General features: G+C 41.0%; 1 protein-coding gene across 1 annotated transcript in view; it reads left to right on the top strand.

Annotated features, from left to right (window-relative positions):
* LOC113034686 (transmembrane protein 150A) overlaps positions 1–15503 on the top strand; it is a 20836-nt gene continuing 5333 nt past the window's right edge. The window contains exons 1-6 of the mRNA XM_026189523.2: positions 1–289; positions 632–857; positions 5441–5488; positions 6397–6483; positions 7542–7609; positions 12539–12666. Coding sequence (XP_026045308.1) covers positions 793–857; positions 5441–5488; positions 6397–6483; positions 7542–7609; positions 12539–12666 — 396 coding nt within the window. The 5' untranslated portion in view covers positions 1–289; positions 632–792. The remainder of the gene's footprint in view (positions 290–631; positions 858–5440; positions 5489–6396; positions 6484–7541; positions 7610–12538; positions 12667–15503) is intronic.

The following is a 15503-nucleotide window of genomic DNA, read 5'->3' on the forward strand; positions in this document are numbered from 1 at the left end:
TGTGGGCGGAGTCAAACAGCTGGATACTCGTGGCGGCTGAGATACAGAAGGACTGGCTGCTGTGAAGCCAGCCTTCCCCCCACTCATTTCAACGCGAACACGGCTAACCGAGGTCCCATCTGCTCTGGAAAAATCTACATACCCAAGTAAAATTAAAGCTAAGTCGTGATAGTTTTTGGGGGGGTTGGGGGTGCCAGAGTTGTGGAGGACACGCCGGCGTACTCAAAGTTTTCATTTTCCTAAAAAGAAAAAAACAATCTGCATTTGCTAGCTTACAAGGAGGCAGAAGGTGAGTTGTCACAGATTTACCTTTGATGCTTGTTGTTGCTAGCTAGAAACAGGAAGGTGGACAAAAAACCGTCGCATTTGAAATGTAAGCGGTTAATGTGTCCACCCCGAACACCCCCAAACTTATAAAATGTTGTTGAACATTTAAGAAAAGCAGAAAACTAAAGCTTCACGAAAGCAGGATTATGTAAGGTAATGCACCCTGCTGATCGATGTAAATTAAATTGCTGTGGTCAGTAATAGCTTGTTCTTGATAGTTAACTTAATCATTTAATGATGATGAGTAGGTGAATGCTCCTAATCAACCTCACGGAACAACCCTATCGATCCTCTCATTCACTAGCTGAAAAGAGACATCTGTCCTGCCGCTGTCCCATCAACCGTCCTCCATCTTCAGGAAAATGAATCGGTGCACATGTCAGTCACACTCAGATAAATGTTAATCCTACTTGAGAAGACATTGCTCAGCTGGCTGGAGAGGAAAAAGAAGAAAGGTGCTGGAAGATGTCTCTGTGGATGATACTACCTGTTAGCCTCCCTGTCCTGACCATCACTGGGATATGGGTTGTGTAAGTATTGTCAGTTTTTTCCCCTTTCTTTCTTTTTTTTTTGACATCAGAAAAGTTTAAAATCTATGTAAATGTTCTAAGGTTTGACATCTGGATCTATACCCTGTCCATAACTTTAAAAATGACAAAATACAAATTAAGAATTGGAATCATGTTGTAATAAAAATACTCTTCGATACTCCAGCCTCCTCTCCTGCCTACAGGAGTGCAGCACTACATATTTACCCTGAATTCCTGGGAGTCATGGCAATTGCATGTGGATTAACTCTTTCCAGTAATGATCCGGGATTATCACCATTATCCTAAAAATCAGACATGCAGGTTTGCAGTAAATCTTAATTATCTGTAGTACAGTGTCTGAGCAGATGTGCTGGAGAGAAACCCTCCTGGTTATACTTGGGCTGACAGCTCTTCTCTCTGTTCTATTATTTTGTTGGGACAAGGAATGCAAACCCCAGTGGGGAGAGAGACAGATGGCCCAATTCTAAATTGTTGTAGTTCTGAATCAAGGCTATGTGCTGCATCACTGATAAGTTGCATGGAGACTAAACAGCCTAATCAAGCACCAAACTTGAGACCATATGGCAATTAATGTTGTGATGTGCGTGGCTACTCAACAGTCCAATCAGTAGTGTGTATCCAGGTGTAGCGGCTTAATGTTTCCATGCTGATTTGAGAACATGAAGGTGAAAACCAATCTGTCTAGTTTGGGCATTTTTTTCTGAGCAGAAAGCTGATCTGAGTTCAGATGCTGAGAGCTGCAGATTGCCAGCCCCTTTACACCCATTTCCTTCCTGTTACCTTGACAAGGGCGCCTTGTTTCTAAGAGCAGTCAAGGGTCTTTTTCAGACTTGGGGAATGTCACAGAATGTGGCATGTTGCATAACTCCTGCTTCCCAGTGTGGATGACTGGGTAGGAGTAAGGTAAATACTGGAAAGGGGTGGGAAAGAACGTAAGCAAAATTTTCACTCAGTATCTGGCGCCCATGCCAAGTGTTTTCTGTATCAAGTTGGACCACCAAGAAGTCTTGGCTTCTGTTTCTCAACTTTTATCAGTCAGTCAGTGTATTTGCATATGTGTCTTTTATGTTATCCAGCAACCATGCTGTAGAAGCAATGGGAGTTTAACTAGTACTTGCCAAATTTATCTATAGTTTATTGGCTCACACATTTTTCTGAGGTTATTTTTGTAGAGCTTTTGGGACTTTTCATTGTTAAAAAAACACACAAATCCCCAACAAAAAAAGATTTTTCCATCGAAGTCTTTCTTTATGTAGGACTTGGTCCTAAATAAAAAACAGGGTCTGTTCCACTTAAACATTGCTTAAAGGCACATGCAATTACAGCCATTGCTGAGCTTTGATAGGGGTCTAATTATATAAACAAACCTATTATTACTTAGCCTCTGCTGAGCACATAAAGCGCTGGTTTAGTTCCAGCTACATCTAAATAAGTTCACTTTATTTAGAAGCTCCCCAGAGCTGCAGATGCTGTTCTAGCTTTAGAAGCTGGCCAGATGTATAAAATACACCCCCAAAATCAGGGAAAAATGTAACAACCTAAGCTTTCTTTTTCCTGCATTTTTTTTTCTAGATTTTTGATTTTTGTTTTTGTCTTGTTGGTACCATTTGTAGTGTTCAGCACATATGGAAAGGAAGCAGACAAAAATGAAAGGTGTGTGTTTGTTACTGTGTTTCTCGAAAGGCTTAAATGTCTATCACCGTCATTTACGCCTGAAGGTACACATTGGCACATTTTCCTTTAAGGCTTATCACACACTCAATAGATAAAAGGGAGGACATGGTGCACTTTTGTTTCTGTTCCTTTATCATAATCAAAAGCTGGAAGTCTTCTTTCACTCACAGTGATGGATTTCCTCAGTGCTAGAGCAGCGCTCTTTACACGGTGATTGATGTGTCTTTAACCCTTTGTGGTCTCTCCTGTTCTGTGTACCTGGAGTACACCTAAATGAGTCATTTGTTTGTTAGCTGAAATCTCGGCCTGCAATTTTGAAAAAAACGGTCGGACCTACATAGTTTTTGTGTGTTGTAGCTTGCTGACTTTCATCTACAGTGAGAGATCCATGGGAACAGTAAGATGCAACCAATGGAAAAAATCCCAGAGGGTTATTGCCCCCATCTAACCAGCCAGCCAAGTGTTGACAGCCTTTACAGCAGTCAAAACCAGCTGTGCATTTCACTAAGCAAATGCAGTGTTAAAAAGCTGGTAGCAGGATTAATTTCACACTTGAAAGTTAACTAAAAATAGATTCTCCAGGCGTTTCTTTTCTAACACCAGCTGGTGCCCTCAGATTATTTTTTAATGTTGTAGAAATTAATAGACACATTGTTTTAATAGTAATGATAGCTATGCTCAGACTAATATTTTTGCCTGTTATCTTGACCTTTTGGACAGTCACACCTATCTTGCGTGTGATCATTGGATAGGAGGTGCTAGCTGGCGATTTCCAAGACAAAGATGTAAACAGACATTGGTGACAGAACTGCCATGTATGATACTGGGTTTCACTCCGTGTCCAAGTTCTATATAGCTGTGCACACCCTGCATAAGAAAAAACTGTCCACCTGCTCAGGTTGGACAGCCCGTGTTTTCTGAATCTGATATTGTGTCGACACATGAAATTGTAGCAGATACTGTGTAGTGGAAATAATTTAATACCGCTATTTTTAACGTTATGAAATATGTCTTGCTTTTGATTTCTTGCTTGTGTCTTTGGGAAATATCTCTGTCCTGTAAAGACTGGCCTGTGAGTAGGATATTATCAGCCATGGAAACATTCCTGATTGGTGCTTAACCTCTTGCTGAACTAGGACTGCATGCAAAAATGAGGAAAGATACTCTGTCTGTATGACTCGGTCTTCCTGTGGTTTTCTGGCTGTTACAAATAGTGTTTTTACTGTTGCATGTGAATAACAAGGTTATATGTGATTGTTGCATGTCCTTCCTGAAATGCCCACATAGAAATGTGGCTAAAACAAGTAAAAATAAAGATGATGTGGGATATGTAAACACCTCAGAAACCTGAGTTTCCCATGATTTCTTTCTGCATGTGCATATTCGTCCTATCTGCATATGCAGTTGTGTAGGACTTGAGCAACAGAGCAGACACAGTTGAGCTGCACATGTTCGTGTTGAGGACTTAATCACAGGACTCACAGTTAAATAGCATTTTCTTCAGCCATTCAAAACCACACGCTGGACATCTGGCCCTTTAATGTGGCCTCTGTATCATTAGCTGAAAATGGTTTGTTATGTGAAAAATATGTCTTTTAAGTATTCCCAGGCAGGGTCACAATGTCAGGTATAATAATGCAAGTGGTCATTGCAGCCTGATTGAAGATGTTCCAGTTATAGAGTTTATCTGTAGCCTGTGCAAAAGGGGATTTTTGTGGCCAGCACTGGTCTCAATATTTTAAAATCTTAATTAGAAGATAATATAAAGTAAACGGTTAGCACTGTTGCCTCACATGAAGAAGGTCCTGGGTTCAAAGCAAGCTTTCTGTTTGGAGTTTGCAGATTCTCTTTGGGTACTTCTGACACCTCCTCCAACTTCCTCATACAGTCCAGAGGCATGCAGTTAGTGGAGTTGGGTTAATTGGTGATTCTAAATTGCCCACATGTGTGAATGTCAGTTCAAACGATTGTCTGTCTGTGTTGCCCCACAACACACAGGCGGTCTGGCCAGGGTCTACCCTGCTTCTCCTTTCACATCTCCTCCTGCATCCCTGAATTGATGACAAGCGGAAGAAAATGGATGGATCAATATATTTAACATTGGTGTTTGTGTTTAGTGCTGACATATACAGATATTATGTTACTTATGTTAGATTGTTGACCTCTGTATGGCCGCGGCTGGTCAGTATCCTCACCATAGTCATACCACTTTGACAAAAATGAGCCATCTGAGGTAAATGGAGGTTCTTTAATAGTGCTTTTCTACTCTACATAAGCACCCAAAGTGCTTTATACAGCAGTTTCAGATAAAGGGTAAGAAATGGTGAAAAGTCAGCTCAACTGTTCCTGTTAAACAGGTGCAGGATTTTGGGTCACCCTAAAAGTTCAATAAATGAAAAGACCTGAAATCATATGTAGGTCATTTTCAGTCATATAAAATCATCACTGTAAATAAGCGACCACATGAGAAATGCTACTGCAAAGACATGACAGATATGCAAAAGGGTTTTAGTGAGCTTAACAGTTGATGGCTACGTGGGTTTTACATAAATCTGTTCAGGATTCATGTTCACTGTGATATTACGTTTCCTTGCCTTTATGGCCTGCTCACCTCCTGACAGTCTAGCGTCACAGTAGTGTCAGGTTATTATGTTAGCTGTGGCTTTTGCATTGAACTCCCCTCTGCTTTTCACTTGAATTCAATGACCTAAAAAAACTTCCTATTCTGAGGCTGCATGTGAGAAGTATCTTTTTTTCCTACCACTACCACTCTAATGGCTTTTTCCGTATGAATGCTCATTGAGTCAGTTTAAATTTACAGTGTATGCTAAAAATATAAAATAACTGTTCCCTTTGATTTTGGATAATCATTTCCTTTTCCTTTTTAGCTATGCCATGGCCCTTTACAACCAGCATGTCTGCCCTGTGGAAAACTGGTATGTTGACATCTATTCTGTATTTTGCTGATCCCTACAGTCAGTCTTGACCTTTGTAACCTTCCTTGCACCTCTTTTGCAACAAGAGCCAGTGAGAATAATTTCCTGCTCAGTCGGCTGAAAAACGTTTGAGAGACTCATTAAAATCCACTCACAGTTCAGTTCAGTTCAATGTTATTTACTTAGCGACAAATCACAACAACAGTTACTGCAAGGCACTTTATATTGTAAAGTAAAGACCACTACAATAATACAGAGAAAACCCCAACAATCAGACAAACCCCCATGAGCAAGCACTTGATGACCGTGGGAAGAAAAAACTCCCTTTTAATAAGAAGAAGCCTCCAGCATAACCAGGCTCAGGGAGGGGCAGGCACCTGCTGCAACCGGATGTGGTTGAGGGGAGGGAGGTAGGAGAAAGACACACTGTAAAGCAGAGCCAGAGATGAATATTAATCTAGAAAATCAGCACAAATCTAAAGCTGCGATGCTGAAAAATTTGTCGTTGCTGTCAGATCGTGTGCTTTGCTGCTCTGGATGCTGGGCTCGTTTCGGACAAGCTGAGGTTAATCTCCACGAGCAGAGCTAGCATTTGATGACACAGTGGTTTTCTGCCTCTTTGACACACCAACCCTAAAAACAAAAGAAATCCTGGGTGTGATCGCACAAAATGGTGCTTAATATACAGTTACTGTACTGTGGTTTAACAACATACTGTATTATACAGCTTCTCATATATTTTTACTAGACCCAGTGAAAAAAAATCAGGAATATGTCTTTGCTTTGTTAGCTATTTTCCACTGTGTGTCCACAGCCTAATATAAACGCAATTTTTCTCAATTTTTTTTAACATTTGCTTTTGCACTGCCACACATGTTTGGTGTTTGTTTGGTTGTTTTTTCTTTCAGGTTGTATAACCAGTCATGTGAGGAGGAGCTGTATTTGCAGAGCGGGCCATCCTTGTGCTGCACACTAGACAATGTACCTCTCATCAGGTCAGTGAGATGGAGTCGTACCTCATGTCCGTCTCTTCTCTGCCCCTTTGCTTCTGCTGAGTCAGAACAGGAACACTGTCCCATTGTTTTGCGTGACCCCTGTCGGCACATTGTTGATTTAAAAAGAAAAAAAGCGAGTGAGGAGAATGAGACGTTTCTTCTGTGTGTGTGTGTGTGTGTGTGTGTGTGTGTGTGTGTGTGTGTGTGTGTGTGTGTGTGCATTCTGAAAATAACTTGTGGCAGAAATATCCTGCCTGCCACCGTGGCAGTTTGGAGGCAAAACACGGGCCTACGTTCAGCCATGTAAACACACATACGCACACGGAGGAGTCGGCTTACAGTCCAGAGGAAATCAAGACACTCCTGCTACTTTGTTTGGGTTTTTGGCCCTCTCAGCTTTCAACATCAAAGACATGTTGTACCACATAGCCACAGTGGCTTTCATTTAACAAAAAAACAAAGCATAAAAAAAAGGAAAACCAGAAAAGATAATATGCAACGATAATGACCCCACCACCACCACCACCACCTCTACAAATCAAGTGTGCAGCTACAGTTTAACACAGAAAATTAATCTTTAATATAGCAGCGCTGTTGTTGCTAAGCAGTCGAAGCAGGGAAGGTGGAAGAAGCATTTTTCTTAATCTGTGTTAAATACCACGCTGTTGGGTAAAAATAAAACGGACCTTCGAACAAGCCATAGATGAAAAAATTGTTTAAAATGTATTCATGTCAGCTTTAGTCTAATGAATGGTGCGTTTTGATCCATGTAGTGAAGAATGTGTGTATGACTTGAGTCAGCTGAGAGGACTTTGGCTTCAATGGGAGTCTGGGCACAGACAGCCAGTGTTGACTGTCTCTGAGTTTTCCCTCCTACAAACATTTCCCATTCGTAGAATAAAAGCAGCAAGCAGTAGGTGAAAAGTCAAACACTTGACTTCAGGATGTGAGGAACAGCCATAGAGTACCTCTGGATGTGTTGATGGTTGGAGGTGTAGGCAGTGGTGCATTGTTTTGCGGTATTGCTCTGATGGTTTTCTTGTAATTGTTTCTTGCAGTAAATGTGGGACTCTTCCTCCTGAGAGCTGCTTCTTCAGCCTTATCTGCAGCACGGGCTCATTCATGGGTAAGGCATCATAAGGCATGGCTCAGGACACATTAGACTGGCTTATATTAACTGTGTAAACCAGCAAGCTAAAATTTCAAGACACACCTGCAGGGCAGCCAGGTCAACAAATGAATGTACATAAGCATATTTATTGAAGTAGACACATTGTATTTCCCATTGTAGAAATAGAAAAAGGAAGGGGCTTGTTTGCCTAACAATGGTAAGATCCCCGGTTTGATTCCTGGAGATGACACAAATCCCTTTGGGTTTGTTTCAGGAAGGGTGTAAAAGTCAGTCAGATTAAACATGTGAAGCTGCCCAATGTGGCGACCCCCCCCTGTGAATAAGAGAGAAGCTGAAAGCAAAAATTAGCTGTAATACAGAACAAGTCCGAACACAGATGCAAAGAAAACTCTTGTGTCTGAAAGAAAGAATGAGCTCTCAATTGCTGGTCTGCATGTTTTCTGGGAGTCTCTACATGTGCTGCTGCCCTCCGTTCACTGGTGGCTTCGACTGGCCCGATCTTGATAATGTTTTCCAGCTGTGGTTAATTTTCTAGCTGTGTGTAAAAAGTTACTGTGCTTTGTTTTTATCCAAGCCTCTAGCAGCTATTTTTCTGTCTGACTGTGAGACTCTGGACATTGTAAGCTGTCTTTTTGAGATGCAAATTGTAGCTCTGGTCTTTGCTTGTGACAAGAATGGAGGAACTTTGCAGCATTGTATACTGTATGTGTACACAATGCTGAAAAAGGAGGCAGATGGTTGCATTTCAGGAGCTGCCCTTGTGTACTTACAGGCTTTTTCCAGGCTCTTAACAGACCCATTAGGTGGTGAATACACACCTGAGTACAACTGCTGCACACATAGTCAAAGAAGTATTTCTATTATCTGATAAAGAAAAGTATATTGTTTGCTTGAGTAAATTAGACCCCACTTTTGAAAATCTTTTGCAACCTGATTTTCCTTTAGAGGGAGGTTATATGCATAAAAAACCAGTGAGAATCTTTAAAATCGGTACATAATATTATTGGTGTCAGAGAAACACACCTTGGCTAAACACTGGCCTTTGATTTTTGTGTTTTATTTCACGGGTAAATTATGTGGCAGTGAGAATATGTTGCAACCACTGTTGCTTCATCACGATGATGGATTTTATCTGGCTTAGTTAAGATGTAGCTCTGTAACTTTTGTTTGAAACATGCTTACCTAGAATGACTCTTTCATAATATGTATGCAGTATAAGTGTGAAATAATGGTGTGTGGTGGAGGTAATCCTGCACTACTTCCGCGCACAGTGACTGTTAAACAGCTTTCATCTAAATTTCTTAGTTCCTCTTCCTTGTGAATGAAGTTTCTCTTGCGCTCATTGTTAGTCACCCACCAAACCATCAGTGACAGCAACTAAAAGAAAAGATGTCTTAGAAAGTACATAGTGAGTAAAAGAAACAAATCCCTTTTCATTGTGAAAGGATAAAAGCTTGTATCTCTGTCTTTGTCATAAATGTGTTTTGAGATATTAGAGACGCACATTTTCCTCCCAGTTACATAAAATGTCAGCTAATATTTTGTTTTCATTAGAACACATAACTTGAGCTGAATCACTTAAGGAAGTGGGAAAATGAGCATGTCAACATGTTTCAGATTTTGATATTTGCTGTTTTCTTTGTTTTCCATGACCGTAAGATGATTATATTTCTAATTAAGAGAATTTAATATGACCGCTCAATAAGTAATTTCAGTGAAACACTCCACCTTCATCCATTAAAGTGTTTTTTGGAGAGCTAATGACAGTTGGGAATTGAAATTCTGCATAATTCCTTCATAATTTCCTCTGCATTTCTATTCTTTTTTTAAAAACAACATAAAAAATTGAGATTTAAGGACCCTCAACCTTGATGTTATTGTAAGTGATGTATCGCTGCTGCATTTGATTAAAAATTATCCATCACATCCTTTTAACTGAGTTCAGTTGCACTTTCACCCACTCGGGTGAATCTGTGAGGTTTGGAAGGTTTAATTTTCTAATTTTTGGCTGCATTTTTTCCCCCTTTGCAATCCCATCAGTCTGTATGTTAATACTGTTTATAAAGCTACCTCTTTTGTCTATACATAAGTATGTAAAGCTGATGTGGTATGTAGCTATACAACACTATTTTAAATATTGCGTGCTTAGCTAGTAGCTCATTGATTTATGTTTTACTTGGAAGGCTGTGTCTGCTATAGTTGGCTGCAGGTGTCACTTCCAAAAGGAGTAACATGAACTTGGAGAATTTTATATCGCCCTGTAATTGTTTTTTCTCCTTTTCAGTTCAGTTCCCACTTTTCTGCCAGTGTACACACAAAACATTTGAAAGACAATACATGCATTCTCTGTCTGCATACCTTCTGTGGGAGACGGTGAAATGTTGTGTTTGGGTTGAAATATAGCCCCTTTTATGGGTGGCAAGGTTTTTTCTACTGTGAGGTGCGAGTGCCGCTGGGTAATAAGCACTTTATTAATGCCCATCAGTTTTAGTGTTAACTCAGCCCTGCGTATGTGAATGCAAAGGCACGTGCAGGGCTATGTATGCATGAGAGATTGTCCACCTTGTTGCAAGTATACATGCAAGATAGAAGTAGTGTGTGAGTCAGTGTCTGTTGGAGCACTTTACTTCCTGCACTGGGTTTCCTGACTTCAGAGCAAACAGCATGAACTTGTAAAGGGCTGCTCTGTGGAAGGTAACAAAGTATTGGAACAGTGTTAGGTGCTGTTGCATGGCATCCTTGGGTAAAATAAGCTGTCACACTGCAGCTTGTTGTGACCTTCGAGTCCAGGTGGCGCTGATGCATGGGATATGAAGCCCTTACACTGGAGGAGGCCATGACTTTACTAAACATGCATCATCTGACAAGGATACCAAAAAAAAATGCCCACACAAATGTGCCCAGAATAGAAGAAGAAACACTGATTTCCTATAGAGAGAAGCTGCTTGTCCTTGTCTTTAACCTTCAGGCGTAGCTTTCATCATTCCAGGATGACTGCACAATGCCAACAAGTTTAAACACGCTCATTTGTTATGATGAAACACACATTTAGTTGAAACAGAAAAGAATCCACCAGCAGCCAGTCTGCAGCAGGGTGAACGAGGCGCTTTAATCTAATGAAAAAGCTGCAGTCGACTTTCCTTTCCCTTCAGCAATACAGCATGTTCTCCATTATAAAAAGGAGCCAATGAGCAGACTGTTTCCGTGCCCGGAGACACAGTTGTTTGTTTTTCCGTGATTGTAACTGAAATCACTTTTGCCGAGTTGATTTGGGTACAGAAGGATGAAACAGAAGAAAGCTCGCACAAACACAGATACACACAAGTTAGAGCTAGTGAATATAAAAACATAAATAAATCATTAATTAGTTTTTTTTAATAGCATTACATAACCATGTCTTGGTCTTGCTTGTACCAATGTTTGCCTTTAAGGTTTAAACAAATGTTTTTATTATCAGATTTAATAGCAACATTTCAGTGAGCTCATAGTAAACTTTGCAGATCAGATGGACTTAAAATTAATTCTCCCTCCAAACATCACATTAAAACAGAATGGTTAACATAACGGTGGGAACTTTGCACTATTGTTCTAACAGGAAATTATGCAAGACATAATTTCTCAACATGTGATGCTGAACTCTCTCTATAAATCATATACATACCTAAGCTGTGTGGATGTGTAACTATGAAAAGATCGGCAAAAAAAAAAAAGCTGAAGGCCTTTTTTAAAATCTTTTTTTTCCCGTTTGGGCAGAACATTAATAAAATGTAGTATAACTATAATCATGAGTGACTTGGCTGTTGCATTAGTGTATTATTTTGTGTGTTTTTTTTAATGAAAAACATTCTTTTAATATCATCTTTTTATCTTTGCAGCTTGCTGGTGACTCATTTTTCACCCTAGTGTTGCGGCAATTGTGGTGTGGTGACTTCCCCTCAGTAATTTATCCTCAGCATGAGCCAAACAACTATCATCTGGAAGCTTTGCTGTTGTTGTCAAAATCAGAAAATGATGTGAAATATGCATGGCTGATTTTTTAACAGCTGCGAAGAAAAAGTCGCTTTAAAACAAAAGATCAGGCCTGGAATCAATAATTTCTACTGCTTCATCCTGAGGTTGTGGCCGGGCTATAAAATGTGTCCGCTCACTGAGACGCTACTTAAAGCCAGACACGTCACGGCATAGACAAACCCTGGAGACAAAGCTTCAGAGAGGAAGGAAAAATCTATCAATGTAAAGACTCTACGTGGAAATGTTTTTCTTTTCTAGCCATGACCACAGTCTCCATTTGTATTCCCTTTTGGCAGACACAGACCTTCTGAAAAGCTGCCTCTTACACAGACACAGTGACAGAGTTAACATAACACTTTAGTCCCTGGAACAATATATAAGCGTCAGGTCAAGACATGAGGGGCTCCTTGTCCTCACTAATTCTCCCACCCTCCACTTTTCACTCTCCCCATATGCCCCGCTTTCTCCAAGCCCAGTCAGCCTTCATCAGGCACCAGCCGTGAGGAGCCAACAAAGAGAACCCAAATGGGGGTCAGCTCCTCAGTGCTCCAACAATGCACCCAGTCAGAGCTTGTTAGCACATCGGCACTCATCTGTCCCATATACTGTACTTCTTTCCCCTTCACCTTTTAATCGTATGTAGGTTTGGATCGACCCCCCACCAAGATATCCTTCTCACTTTCCCGCCATTTTCTGCATCTCATAGTTTTGAGTCAGAGAAGCTGCTTAACATCTCTGATTTCCTGTAATATAGCTTTCAGGGAGTTCATGTATTTCTTGGCTAAGTGACGTGTGAGAGTGTTTGCGTTAAATTGAAGCCAGGCACTTTTTTATGATAGTCGTCCAAAAAAAGCCAGATGATGCCTTTTCTCCATTTCTTGCATGCAGTGACTTTCATCTCCCTTCTTTTAGTGATGGTGATTGTGCTGCTTCGCTACGCCCACGTCATTGAGAAGCATCAAAACTGTGTCCTGAACACGGCGAGTCTTTGCACGGGCTGGATCTGTGGTGCTGGACTCATCATGGTGGGCAACTTCCAGGTACGGTCTTCTAGTTTTTTTAACAATAAAACACAGAGAGGTCGCTGTAAATGCTGATGAAGACAAAGATTTATGGATACCCAAAGAAATTGTATTCAGCATGGGAAATAGTGAAATTAAACACACAGAGACTGAGGCTTCTGTTGTGTAGTCCTAGAGACTGGCTGGCAACCCTTTTGCAACCTCTGGTCACTCAGGAAAAATGTGTATTTCTTGACTGGTTGGTGATTGGATGCTGGGTACAGTTTCTCACAAAGAGTCTGCTGCACCAAAAGCGTCCTTGTAATTACTTGGGTCGCTAATGTAGCTGCAATTATTTATAGTTCGAAGAAAAGTTGCCAACTTGTTCTCAAACACTCACCAGCTATTAGTCAAGCTATAGTCAAAAATGTGTTGCACCTTTTCATGTGAAAAGTGGGGTTAGTGTCACACTTTTCATAGCTTCATTACCGGTCTTAGAGTAGTTGGCAGATATATGAGGACAAGTCGGCATCTTCCAAGCAGGTTGCGGGCAATAGCAGACGCAATCTCAAGGAGGTTTTTTTTGGTGCAGCAGACTCTTTGCTGGGTGAAATTGGTCACAACCTCCAGCAACTACATGCCAGCTGGTTGTAAAAAAGCTTTGATGTTCAGATAAATTCTTATACACAGCCAAGAAAATAATCTGCTGTATAATCTTTAACATGTCTTTGTTTAACCTGGCTCTTTTTAGGAGTCTTTCTCTTTGCTTCTTTCCATCAATCCTTTTATTTGAGATTAAACACACCTCAATGTTTGTAATGTTAACTTCTTCCTTCATCAGCACAATACTGTTCACAATAATCCTCTTTCTTTGGTCCTAAAGCTTCAAGTGAAGAAACTCAACGTGAATTTCTTCTTCTGTTCTCTGGGAAAGAATTTCTTGAAGTTTAAATATTTAGAGCTCTGGCTGGATGCCTAGACAGTGTGTGTGTGTGTGTATGTGTATGTGTATTAGTACTACCTTTGCTGCGTGGACAGAACTCTGTTTAGATAGTAACATTGTTACGACCGCTTCAAAGAAAGCGTGCATAATGTCAACTGTTGAGTTTTTGGTTAAAAGTCAGCGTACGTGTCAGATTCAGGAAGTGGTCACGGTTAGGGTAAGAAAAGTAAGATCATTTAACGTCCTCTGAGGGGAGGTTATTTTGGTGTTTGACGCTGGGCTGGATATCACTGCAAAATCTTGTTACCATGCTTTAAAAAGGCCGAGATAGTTCATGGGAAAATAAAGAGGGAGAGACAGCCACGGAGAAGGCATTTGATGCTATATTCAGAGTGAAGAGAGGAGCAAAAGTTTTGAAAGAAAATTTGGGTTGTGTTGAAGTAAAGTGAAGTTTCTTAGAGTGTAATATTTCTACAGATGTGACTATTTGGTTAAATTAGATTGTTTGACATGTTAGAGTCTCGGCTCTTTTTACATACTCCTCTTACAAGAGTTGTGTATGTGCGTATTGGAGCAGATTTGCAGATGTGGCAGTTCATGCGAGGGTGTAGTAACGGCAACCTCACCTTCTTCCCGCTTTTCCTATGAGGCTCGAGCTCTGCCGAACAGGGAGGAATTTTACGAGAAGAGCCAGGGGGAAGTGAGTCATCAAGTCTGGCCATGCATGGAGAGGAGCTAGGCAGACAGGGTGTGTGTAACAGATGCCCCATCTATAACCAATCACGAGCCTGATCCCTGCAGCCCGCCTCACACAGTGCCCTCTCATGAAGTTCAGGACATTACACAAACCCGCATTTTTAGCATCGAAAACACGTGTACTCAGGATCCACTGGCAAATGCCACAAACAAGTTTGACTCAGAGAAGAGGGAGCAGAGCAGGACTCTGACAGTCAAAATCGAAACAGATCAAAGAAAGCGCAAGAAACACAACACATGGCAGCGTAATCAGCCGCATCAACTGCTTGAGCGCATAGTTGTGCGTTACATAAGCCTTTGGCAGTACAGCTGTGGTGTGGTGGAGCCACGGGGACTTTTCCCGTCAAGCGATCTGATGATCTGGGAAGAGAAGTACATGAATTGTTGACGGAGAAGCACATTACTGCCACACAGAGGCGCCTGAGTGTGACACAGCTGCATGGAAAGCAGCTGTCAGGAAAACAAAGAGAAAAGAAAAAGGAGTAGAAAAGTTCGTTGGACTGCTAATCTGGATGAAAAAGACTGATACCACCTACAGTCTGAAGGTATTTCCAATCTTATTTGGCTGGAAGATGTCACGCAAATCAGGAACATTGTCTGAAGTCGCACACCAGTTCCTCACTTAAAACACGATGGTGTTTCATTCTTCTCTGTTTTTTTCTAAAAGCTCTGGTTTTCAGGTGATGTCGAAAGGGCCGTTGTAATCGGTGGTGGTGCCACTTTCAGTTACAGATTTTCACAGCCATTGTGTATGTCCCGCACAACGGAGGCGAGTCGGTAAAGTCGGTATGTTTCAGTTCATCTCATTTAGTTCTGTTTCCAGAAAATGAAAATAGAGAAAAAAACAAAGTTAGGCTTGTTCCCACAGAAACATCGTCACAGCGTTTATCTACCTCACAAAGTAGCAGTACCTGACTGCTACTTTGTGAAATATCACAGGTGCAGCTCAATAGTGTGCTGAATTTAGCTGTGGAAAACTCACTAATGAAGGCAGGAGCTCAGAGTGGTTTCAGATAAATATGTGTAGCTATAATAAGAGCTGTTGCTCTTAAGTGCCGCCCAGTCTTCTCTTTATTCTCATTTCCTTCCTTATGCTTTCCCTGTTTGATGTTACACTGCTTTTCACTGCCACACTTTGCTCACTTCAGTGTGCTCACAATCTGCTAATATTGCACCT

This window comes from Astatotilapia calliptera, chromosome 13, assembly GCF_964374335.1.
Source record: "Astatotilapia calliptera chromosome 13, fAstCal68.1, whole genome shotgun sequence".
Classification (NCBI taxonomy): domain Eukaryota; kingdom Metazoa; phylum Chordata; class Actinopteri; order Cichliformes; family Cichlidae; genus Astatotilapia; species Astatotilapia calliptera.